This window comes from Takifugu flavidus, chromosome 9 (genome assembly GCF_003711565.1).
Source record: "Takifugu flavidus isolate HTHZ2018 chromosome 9, ASM371156v2, whole genome shotgun sequence".
Classification (NCBI taxonomy): Eukaryota; Metazoa; Chordata; class Actinopteri; order Tetraodontiformes; family Tetraodontidae; genus Takifugu; species Takifugu flavidus.
This window is the reverse complement of record NC_079528.1, coordinates 5,348,341-5,373,635: the sequence shown is the minus strand read 5'-3', so window position 1 is coordinate 5,373,635 and position 25,295 is coordinate 5,348,341. Positions and strand designations below refer to the sequence as shown.

At 42.1% G+C, this 25,295-nt stretch overlaps 1 protein-coding gene and 2 long non-coding RNA genes across 4 annotated transcripts in view; 1 reads left to right on the top strand and 2 right to left on the bottom strand.

Annotated features, from left to right (window-relative positions):
- LOC130531753 (uncharacterized) overlaps positions 1-17,748 on the bottom strand; it is a 32,779-nt gene extending 15,031 nt beyond the window's left edge. For both annotated transcript variants that reach the window (XR_008952180.1, XR_008952181.1), the window contains exons 1-2: positions 17,537-17,748; positions 15,930-15,953 (exon numbers count right to left, since the gene is read on the bottom strand). This is a non-coding gene — a long non-coding RNA (uncharacterized LOC130531753). The remainder of the gene's footprint in view (positions 1-15,929; positions 15,954-17,536) is intronic.
- Positions 17,749-17,840: 92 nt separating this feature from the next.
- LOC130531752 (uncharacterized) lies at positions 17,841-22,478 on the bottom strand. The gene is made up of 2 exons (XR_008952179.1): positions 22,344-22,478; positions 17,841-19,116 (listed from the first exon to the last, which is right to left on the bottom strand). It is a non-coding gene; the product is annotated as an uncharacterized LOC130531752 (long non-coding RNA).
- A 41-nt stretch (positions 22,479-22,519) lies between these two features.
- hs3st1 (heparan sulfate (glucosamine) 3-O-sulfotransferase 1) lies at positions 22,520-24,863 on the top strand. The gene is made up of 2 exons (XM_057043862.1): positions 22,520-22,740; positions 23,305-24,863. Exon 2 carries the CDS (start codon positions 23,427-23,429, stop codon positions 24,336-24,338), a length of 912 nt encoding a protein of 303 aa, XP_056899842.1. The 5' UTR covers positions 22,520-22,740; positions 23,305-23,426; the 3' UTR covers positions 24,339-24,863.
- The last annotated feature ends 432 nt before the right edge of the window (positions 24,864-25,295 follow it).

Genomic DNA, 25,295 nt, shown 5'->3' with positions numbered 1-25,295 from the left:
GCACACTTTTCTGTGGCGTGCTTTGATCACAGTTTGAATCCTCCGGTAAACACTTCATAAATATAGGATCTGAGGAAACGAGGGAAATTGTAAAATGTCTGCCATGATGCACAACATGATCCTGTGTGTGGGTTTGATGTGTTGGGAAGAATTCAGACTTATTAATAAATTAAGTCAAACAGCTGTGAAAGGAATCAGCACCCGAGGATTAGCGACATGCTGTTGGGGCCGAAAGATCAAACGTATAATGTTGTGACAACGCTTACAGCTGCAGGTGTAAAGATATGAAACATACAGCACCATCATCCTCAGGAAGGGATTTATTTAGTCATTAGCATGCATGCCGTTTTTCCTTTACATGTTTCTACAAAAACATCTTTCTAAACATTTTCAACTTAAATAACTGTCGAAAGTCTAATGTTTGTCAGGCTCTGGCAATCTGTAACCCATCCAGAGACAATCCAGACAGTAGTAAACACTATATAAACTAGGAAAGCACTCAGAAAGTGCGGACCTCCAACAAGCAGGTCATTTCCCCACATATTCTGACTTATACCAGTAAATATATACAGTGTATAAGCAGTAGTTACACAAGGTTACATAACATAGTAGGTTGCATGTTAAAATTCCCCCTAGAATCCAGAAGCTCACCATATTTTGTTTCTTGGCTAATTATCAACATATTTCCTGAAAATTTCATTATAATCCAATCATAACTTTGAGTTCTTTTGCAAATGTCGGCTGTCAGCCAAAGATACTTTCAAATGAACGTCTCATGCAGCTCCAGATAAACAGCAACCATAAAATCTTGTTGGAGAAAACTGGGGCAGATCTTTCAGGTCAGCCAAGAATTGAAGACTGTAAAAGGTCATTTTTATTTATTGGGATTGTTCAGTATTAACCAGGAGCTCTGTACTTCAGGTGGATTAGAACTCTATTAGATCTAGTCTTTGGGTTTCATTAAAGCCTTTATAACTTTGCCTTTTCAGGTAAAAGGCCACAGCAGAGGTGGTTTCATTTCAGGATTTGTTTTGGTCTGATTTACGTCCCCATACAGTTATGAACAGACAAACCCAACTAAGAAGATATATTGCACACTCCTGAGGCCCAGCATCTGAGATGAACTGATCATAACAGACTCCACAAACATGCCATTGACCCACAGAAACAAAGTTCAACTCATCAGCGCTACAAATAATGCATCTTTATACCGAATATATCACCCTTATGTAAAGAACCTTATATGAACGATGAAACCATTTTGAGTGTAAATTGTTTACTTAACATTCCTTATTAAGCTACAGTTGTGTTTTTTTCTTAATAGAAATAATCAGTCAGAGTTAGTCGGACATAAAACATCTTGACCAGCAGAAAACAAAAACCAGGATGTGGAATGTTGGTGTGACAGAGTGAATTAAGGGACATTTAGAATCTGCAGGAAGTTGCTTTTGTTAAGCAAGTGAGCTCAGATTGGACGATGTGTTAAAAACACTGATCAGTACATCGTGTGTATGTGGTGGTTGAACCCGACACCTGCAGAGGAGATCTGGAACATAAAAATGTTGGGCTGTCAATTGTTCTGGGACCAACGCAACTAGCTCACCGTGTTCTGGAAGAAATGTTTTAAAAACTATAAGATTAGGACACAAAGTGTCAACAATAGTAACAGTATATCATCAAAATCACTCAACATGTTCCAACAAAGCTCAGGGTAGAGAGATTGTTGAAGGGTGTTGACTCTGTCAAAAAACAAATTAAAAATACCCAACAGATTGTACAATATTCAGTAACACTTATCTAAACATGAAAAACGGATTACATGTTTCCAGGATGCCATAATCAAAGCATCTAATAGAGATGAAGGCCTGGATCAGCCTTGAGGGCGTGCTGTGTGCTCAGGTTCCCTATAGATAATCAGCTCAGCGGTGTGTTTAAGAACAGCTAAAGAAAAAATGTTCAGACAGATTAAATTCTGGGAGAAGCTCAAAGTGAGATATGGACCTTATCGCCAATCGGCCATGTGTGCACACGTGTCCTCTGGGGTCTTATTTCTAATTCTTTACATTTATGCATTTGATTCACCAACATATAAAAAACTTTGATAAGATCTGAACTGTGATCTACAGAGATTTTACTTTCCTCTGAAAGAACACCAGATTTCCAAGTTCGAAAACTAGTTAATTAAATTCATCCATCTGCTGTGAAATCTTGAGATGTACAGTGAACTTTTAAAAAACCGTCTTCCGTTCAACATGAAGATACATTTCATAGGATGAGGACAGATTCTCTCCTGTCTCCACAGACATGTTTGAACCCTCAAATACCAGTTCAATGAGGTCGTGCATTCACTAGCACAGTAGACCACGTGCCAAGCTAGCTAACAATATCCAGAACCCCTCAGCGTGTGAGGGTGAAGTTTTGATCACCCGCGCTGTTCGTTCACCAGACTCAGAGTAACCACACAAACAACAACAGTGCCTTGCAAGGGAGAGCTGACAGCAGTTCAAGCTTCCTCCGACAACTCTGCTCGTCTGCTGCTCGCTCACCTTTTATTGGTGCAAACAGAATGGGTGTCTAAAGAGGATCTCATAACTCATTGCCTTCTGACATCTTCTCCCATCTTAACAAACTTCTCTTATCTTGACAAACAGGATACATCTGGGTGCCAAGCTTGGTTGTAAGCAGCTTCAGCACTTTTGCAACACGTTCACACATTCTTCTTTCCTGTCAGTATTCCTCAAACACTCAAAATCTGCATATCATAGCATTTAAAGATAATGCTAATAACAACAATTACAATAATTCTTCTCACAAGCGTCACATTAAACTTCCATTAAATGCAAACTGTGCACACTTCGCTTCTTCTGAGTTCATGGTGGAACTGAACAGTCTTCAAGAGACTTGGTTGTAAGTTGAATTCAGAACATTACAAAAGAGTTAAGCAGCACCAACAGCTGATGGATGTGTGAGTAGATATAATTATACGCGCATTATATGCCATTAACATATTCTTTGTGCTGAATTTTCATCCCAAACTTCTCTGGGTACTTCATGCCTGTCAGAAAGATCAGATAATTGCATTCTGCACCAGTTTTAATTTAGGAACGTGTTATGTTCTGCCGACATGGACACACCACAACTGTTTCACTGTTAATTGGCTACAGCTGCGCTTTAATGGCTCACTGCTGGGACTCACACCACAACCGACTGACATGTCTCCTTTTAGCTCCCTTTAAAAAAGTCATTTCACACGTAGTAAATGTGACATGTTAATCAGATGCAACCAACAAGTTTACTTCAGCAACCTGAGTAACAATCACCGAGATAAAACTGCAGATGCTAAAACAAGACAACAAACAGAAATTAATCCTTTTTCTTCTTCAGACATGGGGGATGGATACAATGTGTAACATGCCCTCTGCAGCCTGTGATGACCTTTTTTGGAGACTTGCTAGGATGGCTGGTGTTCCGAGTGTGGAATGGTTCAATTCCCATTCTTTTGGAGGTCTTTTTCGATCTCATTCCAGATTTAGAAGCTGCTACAAATGTTTCTGATGGCCTCAGAAGGCTCTTTGGATGTCACGGTGGTGACCACTCTCATGTCAACAGTCAGAAGGAAAAAGTGATGCGATACACCAGTGTTTGATTTAAGTGGGAATAAATAAGTACCGGTATTCCTCACCAGAAATGACTTTAAAATGACTTTTAAACAGCTTTGTTGTCATTTGACATGAATCTCTTAGGTTTGTTGAAACTAATCCTATTTATGCAAACACAATGTTAAAATGGATTAGAAAACACTATTTCAGCATCTGCCTCATCAATAAATTGTGATGCAGGTTAGAATAGACAAGAAGTGCTGAAAAAACATTATAGGAAGCCGATTTTCCAGGAGGAAAAACACCAGCGCTCCAGATCGAAACTTAAGTCATTACTCCCGTTTCCTTCTGTGGCATTAATTTGCCCCATCAAGTCTGTGAGGAATGGCGGGCATAAGTGAAGCATGCTGTACTGCTAAAGGGAACACAAAAAACAACTTTAAGGCTTTTATATGCCAAGTGACCTCTTATTTGACCTCCACAAAAAAAAAAAATCAATTTGCTTTCTCATCTCCCCACAGCAGGTTTTATCTGTGGGCAGATTCATTCATTTCACAGTTAAAAAATAAATAATTAAAGCTGCCACCTCCGCTAATTGAAGCATTCTCATCGAGCGCACAAAAGCTGAGGCCATTTATGGGACCTTGAAAAGCTCCACATCTTCTTTTGTTCCTCTGTCCAGGGTATAATAATTTAATGGTTTAGAGTCTGACGCCACGGTGACACAAGATACAGCAGAGGTGGTTCCATTAGCGAAGATGCGTCCGCGCTGAAAACATTGATACAGCCAGAGCACTTTAGCTGCAAAAAAGTGGCTTCTTTTGCTTTGACTCTGTGTAAAAGGATGCTGTGAGAAATCTCAGAGAAATCTGTAATGATGCATTTAAAAGGGAAGCAGAACTGAAGTTCCTGATAATGAGGTTGGACTTGCGTGAGGAGAAAGGAAGCAAGAATTCAGGTTTTTTTCTGGGCACAGGATAGGTGTTCACTTGTATAACATCCTGAAGTGGAGTCGAGCCAGAGAGGTAAAACAACATGTTTTTAGTCCAATCAGGGATCTCGTCAGCTCATCAGAAAATAGACAGCAAGAACCGAGGAGAATCAGAGCAGGGAAAGTATTAAAGAAGTTTTCAGGAATTTAACACTAGTTTAAACTTAAAACAGACACAGAGTCTGACTAAAGTTGCTGCCACAAGCTGCTCCATTCGCACCGAGAATCGTTAAATACTGAAAACTGGAGGCTGGTTTTATGAACTCCGGTGAGCTTTAACACCAGGTCCTTAAATTGAAAACAGTGCAAAACAGAGGGGACGATCAGGAGACGGTTGGTGTGACAGCTGAACCAACTGAGGCTGACTACTTTTAGGCAAATCTTTTCTTGTTCTGCTCCACAGTTGCTGCACAGAGACAAAAGAAAAGAATAGGAAAAATACCCGGGGAAGAGTAAATTACATAAGAAATGTAGATTGAGCGCTGCCATTGCATTTGGGGAATTTACACAGTCAGCTTTACCTGCTTTTGATATCAGGGAGTTCCTTTTTTATGGTAAAATCTAAAACTTTAATGTAGATTTTCTTTACCACAGGGAAAGTCAGAGTGAGGGAGATGGTTCTGATTGTTGGAGACCAGCTGACTGAACCAGCAGGAAATCAGGAAATTCTGACCACTGGGACTCTATGTACCATTCTGTACCATAAAAGAGACTTTATGAATATGTATTTATGGAATAATCTGGAACAAAAATGGGAGTCTCAAAGCTGTCCTGCGGGGTCCTGTCCCACCAAGGAGACTCAAAGCCAGGTTTTTCTGTCCTACCAAGGAAACTCAAAGCCAGATTTTTCTGTCCTACCAAGGAAACTCAAAGCCAGATTTTTCTGTCCCACCAAGGAAACTCAAAGCCAGGTTTTTCTGTCCCAACAAGGAGACTTCCAGTCAAGTTTTTCAGTCCTAACAAGGAAACTCAAAGCCAGGTTTTTCTGTCCTAACAAGGAGACTTCCAGTCAAGTTTTTCTGTCCTAACAAGGAAACTCAAAGCCAGGTTTTTCTGTCCTACCAAGGAAACTCAAAGCCAGATTTTTCTGTCCCACCAAGGAAACTCAAAGCCAGTTTTTCTGTCCCAACAAGGAGACTTCCAGTCAAGTTTTTCTGTCCTAACAAGGAAACTCAAAGCCAGGTTTTTCTGTCCTAACAAGGAGACTTCCAGTCAAGTTTTTCTGTCCTAACAAGGAAACTCAAAGCCAGGTTTTTCTGTCCTAACAAGGATTCTCAAAGCCAGGTTTTGCAAAACATCCATGTGAAAAATAAGTTTGAAAAATAACCTTGCTATGAAATACCATTAAAAGCTATGAAATACCATTAAAAATGATTCATTTTAAAATCATTACCAGCTAGATGGTGTGTGTGTGTGTTTTATTGGTTTTAAAATATTTTTCTTCTGAGTTGGTTCAGCGTGCTGTTGACAATGAGCAGGAACAGTCATGTACAGTAACAGCCACAGTCTCATCTTTTTATAGTAAACAGGTCAATAACAGCAGGTTCTGTGCAGTTCCTTCAGAGTGTAAATGCATAAAAACATTCAATCTGACAACAGCCAGACTAAAACAGCAGGCTCATCATCAGCGTGCACCACATTGTCTATAATGTGATATAAGTGTTAGCAGAGACAGTGGCAGAGTTTGTTTTCCATTATCATATACTGGAAAAACAACTAAACCAACCAATTGGAGAGCTCTCCATTAGCATGCTAATCAATATAGTGTCAAGACTAAATTAAGCATTTGAGTTAGTGTTTGTAACATTAAAATGCTAATATGTGTTGCATTAATTATGCATTAATCTACTGTATGAAAATAAATCAATATATATATAATTATGGGTGCTAAATTTCGATTTGTTAAACTACTGCTGCCATCAAGCAGCCACAGCAACACTTTCCCCGGAGCTTTGCAGCTAAATGAAACAATTTATTGTTGTAAAATATTTGTTTAGTCTTTTAATTAAGATAACTTTTTATTCAGTGTTCTCTTTGAGGGGAAACTGGTTCTGTACAAAATATAATTATACTGACGTTGATAGGGTTTTTTGTTTGTTTAAAAAAAAAAAAGAAAAGCAGACCAAGGTTGCAACAATAAATGTATAATATGTCACAGAAGAAGACAACCCATGTCATACACTGAGGTCTCTTTTATTCTACCAGTATTTTCCCCAATTCTTCTCAGGAAAACAGAATTGCTGAAGAATGTAACACTATAGATAAAGATTTTATTTAATGGTGTTTTCTTGTTTGTGCTTAGCTGCATGCGGATAATAACTATAATATAAGGAGCGTCGTCACCAGTTTGTCTTCCAGGGCTGAGACACAGGCTCTCACAAACAGATAGCAGCATCCCAAGTGACACACTGCAGATGGACAACTACAACAATCTGTTTCCTGGCATCTCCATAGGGAAGCAAATAAGTACAAAAGTGTTTGTGTGGAGCAGCGGTGATCGTTTCCCGGCTGTTGCAGCTGCTATATTCCTTTTTTAATGTTGTTAATACCAAAAAAACTTGTTATACAAGTACATACTTCAAAATTTGGGTGTTAATATAAATATTTTTAAGTGATTTCTTGTCTCGTCTTCTTGCCAGTTCATTGCTGGTCCCTCGTAAGCATTTGTGGGTTCTGTACCTTGTTCACGGGTACCACGGCAGAACTGAAGGTGTTCTGACACCTTCCCCTACTACCAGAACACCTTCGATGTTTTGTCTGCATTGGGGCTTGAACTGAGAACCCGCCGCTTCCCAGCCCAGTCCCCAACAGACCAAGTTCCCACCGCCATAGTTTTTAAGTGATTTAGTCATTTCATCTGAAAAGAATGCAAAAATCCAAACATTTGAAAGTTTGCAGTCAGTTGAGGAAATAGAACTGTTGATACTTGCAACATTTTTCCCCTCATTGATGAATGTTTGGGATCTGTGTCAACGTAATACTATTGTAAAGTCCTGTTATTACATTTGAGAGGAAATTAAAAGTCAAATGTGATAGAAAAAAAACAAATATTTAGTTTTAAAACTACTATTGCATTTGTTTTAATGCCTGTCGGAATCCTATATTTGTTGGTTGTGCCTAAAGATGTCAATACAGTCCCCATAATAATTGGTGTTTTTTTTCTAGTATTGAAGGGAGAGTTTGTTAAACAGCTTATGTTAATGCATAAATGCAGATGTGAGAGTCACATTAAGAGTGAAAAATGCATTTAAAAAACAAAACAAAAAACCCAACGTTATCCTCATAAACCAGCCAGAAACAACTCCCGTAAAGAAAAAACACGGTTTGTGCCGACTCCAGACAAATCCTTAATCACAAGGACAAATGGGGGAAGCTCGTAAAAGTCCAGCAGACACCGTGTGTGTACAAGGAGCCGTTTATTACGAAGACACACAACAAACAGACGTGTTATTTCACTGCTGCAATATTTATAAAACAGCTTGAAATAAAGTCCCCACCATTCATCCAACACATGCTCCAACAGAAACACCCGTCTGGCCAAGACGTGCAACAGTTTATGGAGACAGAATACTCACATTGTTTTAGTGTTTGGATTTTTATTTCACTGCAACAACTTCTAAGAATTGACAAAAGGAGCTCAGAGGAACATAAGTTCTGCAAGCTACTTTTTAGTTTGTACACTGGGATTAAACCTTAGAGTTCTGCTGAAAAGATTTAAAAAAAGAGAGAATAATAATGATATGTGTTGGTTCCAGGTTTGTGTTACTGGCCTAAATGTGTTTTGGTTCATTGATTTTCAAAACCACAGCATCCAGTGAACTAGCCTCTTTCACCCCAAACCAAACACTCCATCTTATACATGAAAAGGAAGAAAATATGTCATTGTTGAAGAACAACACATCTGTCTGTATCCCGGCAGCCAAAACTCCGGATTATCCATCAGGTCAAGGTAGCAGAGTGCCAAAATGTGGAACCTCCACAGCTCTGACTGAAGAATCGCTCCTTCTGCACAGAGTTAGTCATCTAAGAAATCACCTTTAGACCAAACAGTGTCTTAAAGAAGCCAATGATGCCCTGGAGTCCGCAGGAAAATACCCAAACATCATCAAATGGCTCATTTGTCCCCCAGTAAGACAAATATCTTCTCTTCTTGTGTCCACGTGTGAAACCTGTGTAGTCCACAGACGCAGCACGCATGGGGAAGCTAATCTCATCCGGTGTACCCCACACAGATATGGGGAAGGCATGCATGAGAAGAAAACTCAAAAGAAACTCAGCTCTACTGGAGGTCAAGCTCAGAGACCTACTGCATAACTGGCAACACCTGCACAGTATTCACAAATTATTGCAACTAAATAGCACCATTAAGGCATTTAGTCACCACTACGGAAAACACTGCGTGGCCGGAATCACCCCCCCCCCCATCTGATTCTGATCCACAAGCATCACATGATTAAGGTGTGTCACCCCCCTCTGCTTCCCCTGGAGACAACTGTTCCCAAATCCCTGGTTCTGAGGTGTTCCTTCCACACCCACTCTTTCTTCTGCCTGGGCTTTGATTATTTGGCTGGGGCTCGGCCGGATCAAACGATGGCCAGCTAAAGATTCCCCAGAGGTGAGAGCAGAGAGGAGGCAATTTCTGCAGCACCACCCACCCGTGTGGGGCAAAGATAGCGCTGAACCAAATGGCACCCCACAGGAAGCTGCCATCTGTTTGTGGACCCCCTTCAAAAAATAAAACACATCACAAGATTCGTTATCCTTTGATTCAATTCCAAACCAAGTAAAGTGTAATTTTTTTTACCCACCACACACACACACACACACACCACACACACACACACACACACACACACACACACACACACACACACACACACACCACACACACACACACACACCAAACTGACATCTGCAGTCTCCTATAATCCCTCAGATGAGGTGAGCGGCCTCGCCTTGGAGGGGACGTCCCCACTGTTTGAGGTGGAGGAAGCTCTGTGTGGTAGGCCTGATTGGGGGAGGGCAGGTCTGAGGGGGAGTTTGGAGGATTGCTAGATCAGGAGTTTTCAGAGAATCGGCTTAGGGTTGTTGTTGTTTTTTTTCCCTCCAAGTTTACCTCATACTGCCACAGCTCTCTGAAGTGACCATGAGGATCATGAGGAAAGGTAGCATTCAAGTTGATGATCAAAGATCAATAAACACCCTAATATCATAATAATATTATAATATTCAGGCTAAGAATCAAATGCACCACCTGAGGGTCGAAGTGATGCTGTTGCGGGTGAAAGACAACAAACTAAACTGCTAAATTCAGTGCAGAAACCCAGCAGCTAACGCCTGAACAAGCAACCGTGGCAGGAAAAATAAGTGTGCGAATAGGTGTGTGCTGTACCCGATGCAAGATTGGCTGGCGTTTCTCAAGTTTCGCCCGGGTTAGTCAATAGCTCAGACGGGGGCCTATTAAAACCACCGAGAAGCTCCTCATCCTTTTCACCTTCCAACTGGCACCAACGTTGCTGTTTGAATGTTCTTTGGTTTGATTTATGGTTTATGAGCAGTAGGAGTCACCTGCCATTTTTGACCCCCTTTTCTACTGTTTCTTGACATGTTTGGGTGTAGTCTTGCTTTCCCATGTCAGATTAGATTTTAATTGTATTTCTGGGAACAATGCCAGAAAGAGGAATGGAACCGACACGTCCGCCTTAAATACAAACACTTGTTGCTGACCAGAATTATGAAGCATCTGCTGGATCACCGAGGTAGATTAAACCTCCATCCGACTGCACAAAATACTACAGAGAAGTCTCTAAAGTTCCTTTTCTCCTGAACATTTATTGACCAGTTACCGTGTGTTGTCAAGGACTCGTGGAAAAGCTAAAGCTGGAGTCCAGAAAATTTTCATTAAAGGCTGCCGTGTTCAAACGGTACAACCAGGTGTCGATACAGTCGGACCTATTAGACACCGAGATGATGCTCGGCTCTGAACTCGATGGCCGATAAGTCTTAATCGAGTCATTGGAGTGTGTTTCGCAATTTGTTCCAAATCTTGTCGTCTATTGACTAACTGCCTGCCACAACCCCAGACAGCGAAAGCGACTTGTTGGATTTTTTAGTGTTAACGATGTTTTCCAAATCAAATTTTTCATTTGCATCATTCAATAGTAAAAAGACTCATATACATAAAAATTGGATTTTTACCAGTATACCTCGTCGAGTGGTCGTAATGAGCTGAAAAAAAGCAGAAAGCTGAAGCTGTAATTACTGTGTCAAATCATAACTGGAATATTTAAACACAAGAGGGTGAAAGGAAACAACCACGTAACAAACACACCCATGTTGGCAGAACTGCGTATCGATTGAATGAAGCAGTTATCTCCCACATGTCATCTGTGTTTTTCAGCACAATTCAGACCATGTTTACTCTCAGCGCTGATCGAACGCATCTCATTTAGAGCTCTGGAAGTGGCCTCCTGCTGCCGCGGGAGATCGATACCCGGGGCATTACATCTAATCAAGCACTGATTGCTTTCTCAATGTTGATTGCAGTTAGCCAGGATGTCATTTTGACTTGTAATGTACGTTTGTTTGGATTTGAACGATCCCTCAACAAAAAACTGACCTTTATCTTCCCAACGCTCTATTAATTCCACAGAGACAAATCAGGAGCAGCGCAACAGCGGCACACTTTGTTTTAATTAACATGATTACTGTCGCGCCGCTCGGTTTAAACCTTGTTATGTCTTAATGTCGATTTTCTTGCATGTTACAGCGTCGTACTGCTTTCTACAAGAGTTAACATGGGGGATTCGCCAGTGTCTGCGCTGAGATGCCATCGACTGAGCTTTAGGCCCTTAATCAATCCAAAAAGAAAATGAAAGTGTATGAATAATACCACCAGTATTGGAACACAGCTTTGTTTTCTTCTTAATTTATTCTGTGTTGGTGACGGCTGACGGCTCACGTTAACGCAAGGTTATTGACGACTGTGTGACGCTGCCATCTCTTTCAAATTGAATAAGTGCGGCTCTCATTTGTTTTGTGAGTTAACACGCCACCAACTACTCAGGGTAACAATTTATTTATATGAAATATTTAACTCAGTTGAAAGGGTAAGTACCTGTGTAGTGAGAGTGTTTGTGACTAGATGTAAAGCATCCAGTTTTCAGGCACTTTGAGCACACAAAAAACAAACTGCAGCCCAGTTCTATCCCAGGGTTGATCTAAATTTCCTTCTCCCTCTGGTAGGATCAGAGCCACCAGTACTCCCTCTTTGAGAGCCAACCGGTCTCTTAGTGACCTGGTGCTGGCAACCCTGAGGTGGTTCACTGTTGTGTTTAACAGATTTGACATGTCAGTGCTCAATCCGGTAGGTTTGTTCAGAGCCGTTTATATGTGCTTCATACCTACGAGCACATTTCTCCAAATTCATAAAGTGGAACAAAATGCGTTTCAGAAAAATAAACAAGGTTGTTTTTAAATTGACCTTGAGAGAACGCTTCCTCAGATTAACCTTGGATTCTTTTCTAACTCGCAATGTAGCTTTCATTTTCCTGCAACCGCATTCCTTTCAACAAACTGTTGAAGAGATAGACTCCTGATGCCATGTTCTGAAAGTGTCTGTTGGCAGGAGAAACCGTTTATTCTTTAAGGATCAAACTGATAAAGGTTTTAAGGAAACGACTGTTTCCTGACATGCTGGGACCCCAAATGGAAGGTTGTTTTGAGTTTTGCCCAGCGCCCAGTTTAAAGGCACGCACAGCCCAGGCCAATACGCCCCCACCCCACCCCTCCTCAAAGACGTAAATCTCACAACACGCTCGTAACTGCAAAATACCTAAACAGTGAATATTTAATTCTGATAAGAGAGTTTTAAATGTCAATGCAATAAAACCGTTGAAGTGTTCATTTTTTAAAACCTAAAGGTTAGCAGGAAAGGGATACTTGTGCGTTTGGGTCAGGTTTGGGTGCTATGGTAGAAGAATGATCACTGGGCTAACATTCCTTAATTGAAGCCACCAGCTTCCTAAGCTATCCTATTACACCAGGCAGGTCAGGGTTGTCAGGTCAGGGTATAAGAAAGCTCTGATGTGTAATTTATTGTGCTTTTACCTCTAATAATCCATCCATATGAACTGTGAGGTTATGAAGCCTCCGATTCCCCAACCCATATGCTGCCTATTTGGCCTTGCCACAATGATCTTTAAATCACACATTGCTCCTGGACCTTCATGACTGGACTACAGACCAGGCGCAGGAGTCAGCTTTCATTTGAATTCCCCCCAGTGGAGCCCACCGCTGAGATTTAAGAACGCAGGCATTAAATAGCCGAGCTGGGGATCCTCAGAAAAAGCCGGCATCCTTTGCTTTTCCCCACGACCGTAAATTGCAAAGGAATGCAACTCCCAACATGAGATCAATAAAACTGGTTTGCAATTTAACAGACGTTAGTAATCCTTCAAGGAACAGTCTGCAGTGTTCGAAAGGTGATAACAATGTGCAGTTTGATAAATTATACAAATGGCTTTTTCACCGACCCAATATCTCACACCATCAGCTTAATCGCTCCGAAGATTAACCTTATCAGAAATCACATTTCTTCACACTGTTTCAATTATGAAGACAAACACAGTGTTAGGGTGGGGGGTTGATCATGAAAGGCAGCAGCAGACTTAGCATGTTGATGTTCCACAGCACATACATGGATACGGCCCTGCCTATTGGCTGTTTTCTACCTTCATGTAAGGAATGCCTTGTTTTTATTCTTTTTTTTTTTAAGTTGAAGTAGAAAAAGCAGTAACATTTCTCACTTTGTTGATTCAAATGGGAAAAAATAACTTTTTAATTATGAAACCATCACAGTGTGAGTGTGTGACTCAGTGTCCCCCCTCAGTATATTAACCAGGACCTGGTTAATCACCCTTTTCATTGCTTTACTATCTATCTATCTATCTATCTATATGAAAGCAGGCTGAACCTCCTTGTACATACCTGAATACATACATGCCTGAAACTTTGGAATTCTTTGAATATGAGCACCAAGATACACTGTGAAATGTATTGGAAACATATGTTGGGGAGTTTCTTTGGGGGGGGGCTCTGAGAACGCCAACATTGGGTGATTGTGGTGATGATTGCTAACTGTGACGTTCACATTCCCGGGTTTAGCAGATACGGGACTATAACCTTGGTTCGATGGTATATGTTGTGCTCTCCGGCACTCTTGTGTGAACAGCACAGGTAGGGACACACTCCTTGTTCTCCTTTTTTGCTCTTCCACCATAATATCCAATAGAAATGTAAACTGATATAAGACGACGTTTGCATCGACGAGCATCATGAATGGAAGTTTGTACCCCACATCCCACTTCTATGTAAACTTACCTGCAGGTAAGACCACAAAAAAAGGCATCTGTTTTTTGGGAACAGCTGCAGATCCTTCATCCAGGGGTAGTCACAGGAATGCTGGAATCCTTCCTACATTCACCACAGAACACACACTGGACAGGTTCTCAGTCTGTCACATGACATCATCCTTGTTCAGAACAATGGCGATGAATTATAATGAATTATGAGATTATGATAATTATGATAAGGGTGGTTTTGTTGGCTTGACTAACATGAACATCATCATCCTGGTCTGAAGGGTACTGAATCAGGACTTTTCCCACAATTGATTCTCATCATTACATTAGATCAGACTGGTATATCCCCTTTCAGCCTTTCATCCTCAGACCAACATTGCCTCAACATTGTCTCTACACTATCAATGTTTATTTACACAGAGGAAAGTGACGGAATCGTAATGTTCTTTCTCTCAGTGATGATTTGATAGCAGACTAAAATAAACCAAGAGGTCAGCTGGGAGAGGTCCACTGAGAAAAACCAGCTGTCATGGAGACATGGAGATCAGTAAATGGGAAAAGATGATAAATTAGCCCTTAACCTCACTTAAATGATGGTGGATGGCAGGCCGAGATTCTAATTAAACAGCGCGCCGTAATCATGTGGAAACAGTTTCTACAGAGTAAAAATGTTCATGCATCTACCTTGTTATTTTAAGACGGTAAGTTTTTTAAGGCAGAAAGTGAACCTGAGGCCTATGCATTGGCTCATCCTCCCCACCAATCCCAGGTTTTGTTTAAAAAAAAAAAAAACGGCTGCGTTTTAAGTTTGACCACCTCAGATTGGAGAAAACCTCCTACAAGGGCTGCATATTAATGGAATAATCATAAAACCATGCTCAGCATTTAGAGAGGTTCCACTGGGTAGATCAGTAATTCAATTAGACATAGTGAAAAGCACACAGCATCCCTCGCAGGGGCTCTTGGATGTCTTCCATCAATTCTTCGCCACTTTATTAGATCCAGTTGTTGTAAATTAGCGGATTTAGGATCTCTACTCTGGGAACGGGAATAATGTTGCGCCGGGTCAGCCGCCATCCCTCCGCCATCCCTCCGCCATCTCGGCAAAGGCAGGTTTATTGTAACCCCATCACGCCTGGCGTACGGGACTGCAGAGCACATTTGGAATGTAGTGCGTAAACACCATCTATTGAGGTGATACAGAGGAATGGGCCCACTAAGCCTTGTCTGACAGCATTATTATGGCCATTGGTAACAGTGTAGGACACTATGTAAACAGCTTTGTTCTCTCAGATGCCCATAAAACCAGAGCCATTACAGGCAGGAGCAAGGCGATGCTGTGCATCCTAACACAGATATTCTGGCGACACTCCTGCATACATAAGCCCTTGTGGATGCACGCAGACACGCACGCACAGACTACGAGCATGCACACACATGCAGGCGCCGTATATATAAATACATGCACACGCATTCAGTAGGAGAACAAACAAAGTAAGAATGTCTGCTTCTGTTGCTAGGATACCGGTTCTTCTGGCGCCTAAGTAAATGAGGGTGACTGGTGGCACAGACGGCTGTGAAAAATTAACACAAGCTGTGGCAACAAAGTAAAAGTAACTCCCATATTAATATGAAATGAAGGCATATTCTTTTTGCTGGGCTCAGTGTTTCACGCTGGTGCTGAGTTTGATTTCAAATCCAGATTACAGCAGAGGGATATTAGCACCGAAAATACTTAGATTTAGCTCAAAGATATATATTTTTAACAACGTGAAATCGATTAAATGGCCCAAGGAAGATTGTGCGACAGATAATTGGACAATTTGCCACTTCATAAGGGCAAACCCATAGATTAGACAGAGGAACTATGGGTGCAAACAATCAGGGCAGGGATGGAAATAAAGCCATGGAAAGACACATGAAGGAAGAGGTCAAACAAACAGAAAATAGAGCAAAATAGAACAGGAAATGACAAACCTTATACTGCTGCTCCCCACTGACCTGAAACATTGAACCGAAGTATGTTTTAATATTCTGGGCTTTTATTTTGGTTACAGACCGAGGTGAGGTTCAGAGAAAGCAAGTTGTCTCCCAAAGCACCCATTTGGGCCTGTATGAACTTTAACTGCAGGCAATCTGCATTTCTAATGAGTGCTGACAGACTTAAGAAGATAGTAGACTATGTTTATGTTACACTTCTGTGATATTATATTGCACACTTAAAGACCCACTTAAGGTTGCATTCATTATTCAGACGCTGGTGGTGGAATCTACCCTGAAATGGTGCCACATGCTTGTTAACACGATGGTGAAGCAATGTGGAGTTCAGTATGTGGCTCAAGGACCCTTCAGCACAGACTGTAATACTTAAAACTCAGCCTTTTGTTAATGGCCTTGGTGGACTCCAAACTGCTGACAATGGCGTCCATGCCGTTGGGTCGATAATGGGGCCAATTTAACTCGACTCCTGCCCCCGTTGTCTCAGTAGTATGATTGCTCATCATATTTGAGATTCTAACCATCATCAGTACCAGAGCTCTGCTAGAACCCAGCTGTAATTATTTTATTTTTTTGTTCTGACATGGGTTCAAACCTCCAATATTTCAGCCCAACTGCAATATCAAATGACACATGCTGGTCCTAAATTATTCACAGGAGCTTCTTCTGTCTGCAATGCTGCCACCACTCAAGTGGTTTCTTTGAAACTAAAAGCCAGAGAAGAGGATTTCAAGTAAAAGCGTACCACAAAACCGCATTTTGTGCTCACAAATGCAGCGTTGCCTCAGTCAGATGCAATGTTAACTCTGTGACGTTAACTTACGCAGTACCATTATGTCTTAAAAACTGAGGGGGATGGAGCCACATTTAAAATACAAGTAAAACTTCACCACAAAATTCAATGTTCTCATCGAACCAGCAACACTTATAGTAAAGTGGCATTTGAAGTATTTGTAACTTTATGAAAGCAATGTGTGTGTGTGTTGAGATTGAAAAGATTTAACTTGTGACACCTAATAAAGGCGAAGATGTTTTTTTGGTAGCGTACATTTAACTTAGCTCAGATGAAGGAACAGAAGAACTGAGCTTCAGGTAAACTTACTGTGTGTGTGTGTGGGTGTGTGTTTTGAATGCAAACTTGACTTTATAATCAATATCGAGATTAAACACAGAAAAAAACCTCCTGATAGGCAGCAGCAGGCAGAGACAGCACGAAGAAGAAATTAGTGTAATCATGGAAAATATGCCAAACAACATTTTTCTGCAAAACCTTTGGATGCAGGGAGCGCACTGCAGTGGAACCACGAGCTTCACAGCGAGCAGAAATGTGAAGAGTGAAGCCAGTTGTTAAACAAACACGCTACCTTGAGCAGAATTGATTCCACAAAACTCTGAACGTTACGACTGGATCGACATTAGTGACTTTCAACTATATAATTACTGCCGAGCAGAACAAACTGCCCCAGTTGCATTTTCAACCAGCAGAAATATGCTTGTGCAAAAATAATAAGTCAAAAACCAGCAGCAACCATCATAAACTCCAAGCAAACATTTAGCACATATTAGCTTGATGCTAAGGTACTCACTGAGGTGAAGTCAGGCCCTGGTGGTCTCGTCCTCTGGCTGAAGAAGGCAGACCAGTTAAGTCCCAGCTCTCCAGTTAAAACGCTCCTGTTTCGCTGATTTCTCTTTGTTTAGATCAGCCCAGGTTCTCACTCCAACACACACTTTCAGACTTGAGTCCTGCTGTGTTTCCTTCACAGCAGCCATTGTGTCTACCCAGGTCTTTGCAGATCCACTAATGAAGGTTCTGTTCCAGCTCTGCGGCAGGAAATAGAACATGGCCCCTTTGACAGTCCCTGTAGAACCTACTACTGTGAGCATAAAACATTTACCAATTTAAATCATTTTTTAATACTCGCTCAACCTCATAATTGACACTGTTTCGGGATTTCCAATGTTTTAAAATTTACACTTTTAAAGCTGATTTAATATTTTATAACTACATTTCATTTTTATGCCAAAATGCCTTTTTGACAGGCAGTAAGGATTTTTTTCTTTTCCTATATGAAAACCAGACATTTGTTAAATGTTTACCATGAAGTTGAATGAATAAACCAGATCAGTCAGTTTAATTTTCCCTGTCTGTGTGATGCTGTTGCCTTCATTGTTGCTGTAACTAACCGCTCATGACTGAGCCCATTTGTTACTGTTGTTGGAACTAATTTATGTAAATAAAGCTGAAGAAAGAAGAAGAACACATTCATCATATGCTGTTTTCATGTCTCAAAGAAATGCAAGCAGAACCGTGAAGCCTGAGTCCAACATCTGCTCCAGGTTCGACCTGACAGGCCGGCGCACGCTGTCAGGTATTTCCAGACGCCAACACCTGAAAAGGCTGTAACAGCACACGAACATCTGCTTTGCTGGAAAGATAATAGGTGTTTATTTAAATTCATTGCAAACAATTTTGATTTGAACCAGTATAATCTTATAAACCTCTAACTTAGCACTCAGCAGAGCACATTAATCAGTGCAATAGGGATTTGTTCCCTTTAATTTTAGGATCAATACATGTCCAAGTGCAACACCTCACATTTAAATTTTCTTTCTTTTGAGAGAAGAATTCAAAATGTGTTCAAGTCTCACACCAACTAAGCACTAATCCACCCTAATCCATCCTTTTCTTATGTCTGAATGTTATTTTTGAATACTAAAAACTAAAAATGTATCATAAACCTCAGCTGGAGTTTAAGAAAGGGAAGCAAATCTTTTTTTTTCAGCATTAAAAAACTGAAGAAAAGAAACAACGCGACATGAACACACAAAGGCGTCAGAGCAGGTCTGTGTGAGAGGGAGACAGAGGTAATGGAAGGTTGCAGTGCAGTAAAAATATTCCAGACGCAGCAGCGTGATGAAGGCTTTCTCCTGCTAACCTTCTGGGTTTGAGACCTATCACTCACTGCTACCTCAAACTGTGGTCAAAACACACCTACGGCGAAGCTCCGGAATGGTCGGAGGGAAGAGCTTCGACGTGGGGATGTGGAGAGATGAAGAGGAGTAAAGAGTCAGAAGCACGGTTCGTCCCACTCTCTCATTATCCTCACTTCTTAGCCACAGCCGGCCAGCTTCCCTGTAATGAAGGCCAATTCCAGGGATTTTCTACCTGGAACACACACACAAAATTGTGCAGTAAATACCCGTATACAAAGATTCCCCTTAGCCTTAACCTTGGGCTTTACATAATAACCGCATCACCAGCTTTGTGCATAACTGTAATGAAAAAAACCAGCATCTGCAGCCCCTGACTGATAATGATGTTTACTGTTACAGAACAACCGCTTCTTCCACTCTCGCACACACAAACATCCACAAACAGGCTTATTTGCTTCGGCTGGTTTTGTGTCCTGCTTGTTTAATCGGTGATGTTTTTGCCCGAGGAGCTAAAATAATCAGATAAAGTGAGCGCCCGATGAGACGACCCTCCGAGATCCTCACATGAGCGCTCCTGGAAACTGAGGGGGAACCTGTGAAACGACAGGGGAACGCTGCTCTGAATCCGGAATGGATGAGCGCACGTTAGGTGGTGTCTGTATCAGACTGTAGCTGCGTCTGAAATCGCACACGTGTTCCCTTGGTTAATATTAAACACTCACTGGCTGTTTGTATGTTGGTGTACCGTACCTAATAATTAATCATCATTTAATAATTAGCATAGCTTTTTATACACATCTGCAAAGGATGATGGGATATATTCCTTGGTAAGGGAGCATCCGTTGTACAGTGCATTGTGAGATACGTTGAGTGCACTAAATAGATTACAGTGGTCCTCACTTAACATTCAGACACCCCTTAAATAATGGTGTACACCCTAATTAGTGCACTATATAGGAGGGGACTTTAAACACAACCGATTTTCCTTGTAGCACCTTGTAGCAGTTTCTTTCCCATGACTTCATGTTACCGTACGTGTTCAGACACCACAGGATTACCAGAACTGTCAACTGTGAGATGGCATCGGTGATACGGAGCCATGAGTTTCACCTGTGAAGCTTTTTCACTTGAACTCAACCTGCTCACAAAAACCTGGTTTTGGAGAGCCGCCTGGCTCCAGACAACCTTCACGGATAAATTTTAAAAGAGCTATATTTTCACAAAGGCACTGTTTTTATTCTAAATGTTGCCAAGACTCATTATAGGAGTGTTCAGGTTGAGTCTTTAAACACTGATAAAGGTCTGAGCTTCTGAAGACTTTATTTTGCTGACTTTTGTTTGCTCTCACATTGCAAATGGCTCATTTAATCATCAGGTTACTTATAAGAAAAACATTTAAGTCAAGTCAAGTAAGAGAGAACTGTAACTCATCTGAGCTGGTTTTCTCAGGCAGGTCAGACTATAGCAGCTGTTGCCAGAGCACCTCTGAGAGTCAGGAATCAAAAGATGGACTTTCAGGGACTAAATAATGACATACCAATAATATTGAAAATATATCATGTGACTAACTACATCTACATCAAGTCTTATACTTAAATAAAACTGGATATTGCCACATTCAGAGCAGCTGAATTGAAAGGCAGTCTAAGAAAACAATCCAAAGTTCATCCGAAATTGAAACCTGAACTTTGATTTTAGTTTCACCAAAGGCAGCAGCTGGAATCTGTTTATCCATTTCAGCTAAATAATAAGAATTATTCTTTTTATTATTACTTCTTTCATTCCCTACAAGACCTGAACCCCCCCGTGCATCAATCTCACAGAAACAGGCTGCCAAGTTTGATGAATACATTTAATTCCAGAGCTGTTCTTGGACATTTCAGTATGTTGTTGCTATGTGACCCTGGTGTGCCAAGTCAGCCTCATTGAGCAGAATTATTAACATTTGTGTCATTTCCAACCCCCTTTGACGTTGAAAAAACAGAAATTCTAAAAAGAGGCTGCTGACATGCAGCCTGTCTGAAGCGGGTGTTCAGCGTTCCCAGTTCTTATGATTGATTTATGGAATTAGGCAACAATAGCCACAAGAGGGGAGACTGTTGTTCTTCCTCCAGGGTTTCCACAAAGACCTATGATGTATTAAATGCTGGCTTTTCAAGACGTATACCATAAAAAACACTAGCTTTAAAAGGAATTCAAGCTCCAAACTTTAAACTATTCACTGGGAGAATAAAAGGGCACCAGCCTGAGCATGAATGTGTCCACGGTGTGTTGGAACCTAATGAGGAAATGGGTTCAGGCAGATACAAACAATATAAGTAGAATGTTACAGCAGCAGCACATTTTGAATCCACATAGGTTGATATCGCACAGACGCCACACGCATTTCAACCCAAAAACATCTATGTTGCAATTTTTGAAGCGTTTATTTCTTCCCAAGAGCTTCCAGGATGGGCGGAAGAGAGTGGAACTTGTGTGGAAACACCACTGCAGGACTTGTCTGTCACATCAGGAACATCCAGCCTGTCTGTGTGGGTGTCGCTGGCCTTGATAATGACAACGGTGTGTTTTTAAAGGCGCCAGTGATGCACCGAAAGTCTCGGTTCTTCACGTACTTTGGGCTGGGAGTGCAGACAAGTCACGGAGGTGACACTGAGGGTATTTATGGCTGATGAATGCGCACTATTGTCATGTTAATGCGGTCGGACGCCTCTGATGATCCTCAAAGCGGGATTATATATGAGCTGGCTCCACGCTGAATTCACACTTCGTCTTCAGGAGACACAAAGAAGTCTGAGGATTACTAAACGGCATATGAGAAATCAGCGCTGAAAAAGCGGTCCTATCAGCGCCGCTTCTCCGCAGGATAAATATGTAAAGCACCGCCATTTGCAAGACGTGCGTTTCAGGGACTGCATGCGTCTTCATAGCTGTGCTTTAAAAATGTGTCATGATCTTTGCTTCAGTAAGCAAAACTGAAGACATCCTCACAAACAGCTGCAGTCAGACTGGCACTTTTCTCTCTACATATCTAAAAGTGTGCGTTGTGGTGATTTTCAGTGTCAGTGTGAGTTCTCCTATCTGACATTAGTGATGTGCCACTTACTCATTGACTCTGTGAAGACATCAGCTTTCTCACACTGACTGTCCTCTGTTCACAGGTGACTCACAGGACACATTCTTTTGAGTTACGAAGCACAGTTTGGCCCGGATCTTAAATGTCAAACTTCATGAGTGGTTTCCAAAGTATTAAGTATTAAAAAGAAGAAGAAGAAGGCGAAGGCTCAGAACGTGACGAGGCTGCAGGTGAACCTACAGATAAACTTCTGGGAGAGCAGAATGTTTAGGGAGGACTGACTGCTTTTCTACCCTATCCTGCCGTCTAAACCTAGTGAACGCGCGGGCTCTCTGCGGGCCAAAGACCGCTTTTTGTGAATGATTTGAAAGCGCAGTAAATACCCTTTTAAAAACGCCGCAGGATCTGTGCAGTCCATCTGGAGACGCACACCTGAACCGCTCTTCTTATCTCCGGCGCCCGCACCGTCAGCGCGCTGTGCGCCAAATGCCGTAGCAGTGAAACAACGTGAGTCACGGGTGGAGCGGGGGTGGTTCTGCAGGCTGGCGTAACGTCGACGTAGGTTCTCGGTACAACCGCACGGCAGCCTTAAACGGGGAGGATCGGATGTCTGCGAAGCACAACGCGGAGGAAGCACTCCGGGGAAGTTGGAGTCCGCTCTGGAACCAGAGTTTGGTGCGCGCCTGAATTGTGCAGCTGCGTGTTTGGAAGTGTCGCGAACGGAACCTGAACGTTGCACGAAATGCGAGCTTTATCCAGTGGACTTTTGTAGTCAAAAAGGTAAGAGAGCGGCAAGACTTTACTGTAGATATGGCTGGATTATTGCAAGGAGCCAAACGCGCCTTTTCAGTCTTTAACGATTTAATATTTTGATTAATCTGTAAAGACCAAATCTATTCGCTGTTCTTTGAAAACATGGTTTTCTCCACAAAACTTTAGAATTAAAGCAAAGAAACTCTGCGCCTGCTTCTTCCTCGGCGAGTTATGTTTTGTGCCATGAATGCATCACATGCACTTTGTTGTGATGTATAGACGACGTTTTGTTTTGTGGTTTAAAGGCTGCTAAAAAACTGATCTTCGAACAGATAATGCTGGGAAAAGGGGGGGGGGGGGGGGCGATTTCATGTGTGGAGGTTTTCCAAAATCGTATCAAATTTGAAATATGGGAGGTCTAAAATCGTGTTGCTGTTGATGTGGGCTGGATCTCACTTTCTCCCAGAGGTGTTTAAGTTCTCATCAGATATCCTCTAATCACTGTTTTTCTCTCCGTCTCTCTCTCTCTCTCTCTCTCTCTCTCTTCTCTCTCTCTCTCTCTCTCTCTCTCCGTCTCCCTCTCTCTCCCAGCTGCTGGAAGAGAAGAGCTACTTTTCAGTCAGAACTTATCTTCACGCAGCTGCTCTTTCAATGTTGGATACAGTTTCAGTGATTTCGCCAGGCTGAAATCTTCCAGGGTCAGGACCTCCCTCATGGCAGCCTTGCTCTTCGGGCTGCTGCTCTTTGCAATCCAGTCTCCCCCGGTCCCCTCCAGGCCCGTGGCTGACGACGGAGCAACACCCCCCCCTACCTTGCCGTCACCCCCGTCCACCGGCCACCCAAATGGGACCCTCCAGCAGCTTCCTCAGATTATTATCATCGGCGTGAGAAAGGGGGGGACGCGGGCGCTGATAGAGATGCTCAGTTTGCACAGCGCGGTAGCGGCAGCTCAGAACGAGGTGCACTTCTTCGACTGGGAGAGTCATTTTCAGAAGGGCTTGTCTTGGTACCTCAGCCAGATGCCTTACTCCTTCCCGGACCAGCTGACGGTCGAAAAGACGCCGGCCTACTTCACCTCCAGCAAGGTCCCCAAACGCATCCATCAGATGAACCCTGACATCAAGCTGTTGCTCATCCTCAGAGACCCCACAGAGCGGGTGCTGTCTGACTACACCCAGGTCTTTTACAACCGCCTCCAGAAGCACAAGCACTACCAGCCCATCGAGTCCGTTCTGGTGAAGGACGGCAAGATCAACCTGGAATACAAGGCGCTTAACCGAAGCATGTACTACGTCCACATGCAGAACTGGCTCAAGTACTTCCCCCAGGACAGCATCCACATCGTGGACGGGGACGAGCTGATCAGAGACCCGTTTCCAGAGATGAAAAAGGTGGAACGGTTCTTGAAGCTTGAGCCCCAGATTAACGCTTCAAATTTTTACTTCAACAAAACAAAAGGATTCTACTGTCTGAGAGACCACGGGCAAGAGCGGTGTTTACATGACTCCAAGGGTAGAGCCCACCCACACGTGGCCCCCGCCATCCTTCAGAAACTCTACCAGTTCTTTCACGAGCCCAACAAGAAGTTCTTTGAGCTGGTGGGTCGAACCTTCAATTGGAAATGAACCTTTAAGTACTTTGGCGTGCGTGTGTGTGTGCGTGAAGGGGTAGTTCTGTTTTCTTGACTAACAGGTGTAGACAAAGAGACAAAGCTAATGTAAAGCAGAATTTATTTTTCTACTCGTACATTTGTTACATTTGTAGAATGGAGCCAGATATCAGAGCAGACCACGAGGTGCTCGGCTTAAACGATGAAGCATTTTACTGTCGTCTGTTACAGCAGAAGACTTTTACAGTCAGTTCATGTGTTGTAAAAAGATCAAACCAGCCTGTTAAATATTGTCACACACCCTTTCCTATAAAATGGCGTTGTTACTAACCTTACTGCATTCTTAAGCTCTGAAGATCCTTTTTCCTGCTGCTATGATTTGTCACCTTCAGAAGCACTCTATGCTGAAAATTTGCCCACCTCTTTGTGTTAGTTGTTTTGTGTAAGAAATTCTCTGGCCATCATGCATCAGTGCCGTACGCTGTACTTTTGTTTTTAAGTAAAGAGTTAATACCATAATAAAGATTTTATTTTTAACACATTTATTATTACTGCCCCCCTGCTGTCTTGTCTTCTCAAGTGTGGATGATTCCAGTCAGGCTGTTCACACATTGTAGTTAACAGGGGTGTTTCTTTCTCCCCCAACATGTTTACATTCATAGATCATTTCTTTCAATCTTTGCTGACTGTTGGACTCATGAAATGGTGCACCTATCTTGAATTTCCTGTTTGGTTTCCTGTCCTGCATATGCACAAACAACAGCTGATCACAGAGGTTGCTTTGTGCTGTTAGTGCTCTTACCTTTATACGGTTCTTAGCATCTCCCCACCACTGCAAGCAGTCAACTGAGCCTGCATGTCCTGCTTTAACCAGCTTATTTACCCTCAGGGCCATCCTTTAGCCAGCCCATTTAACCTCTCTGCCCCTCTTTAATTACCTTATTTATCCTCTGTGACATACTGCACCAGTCCA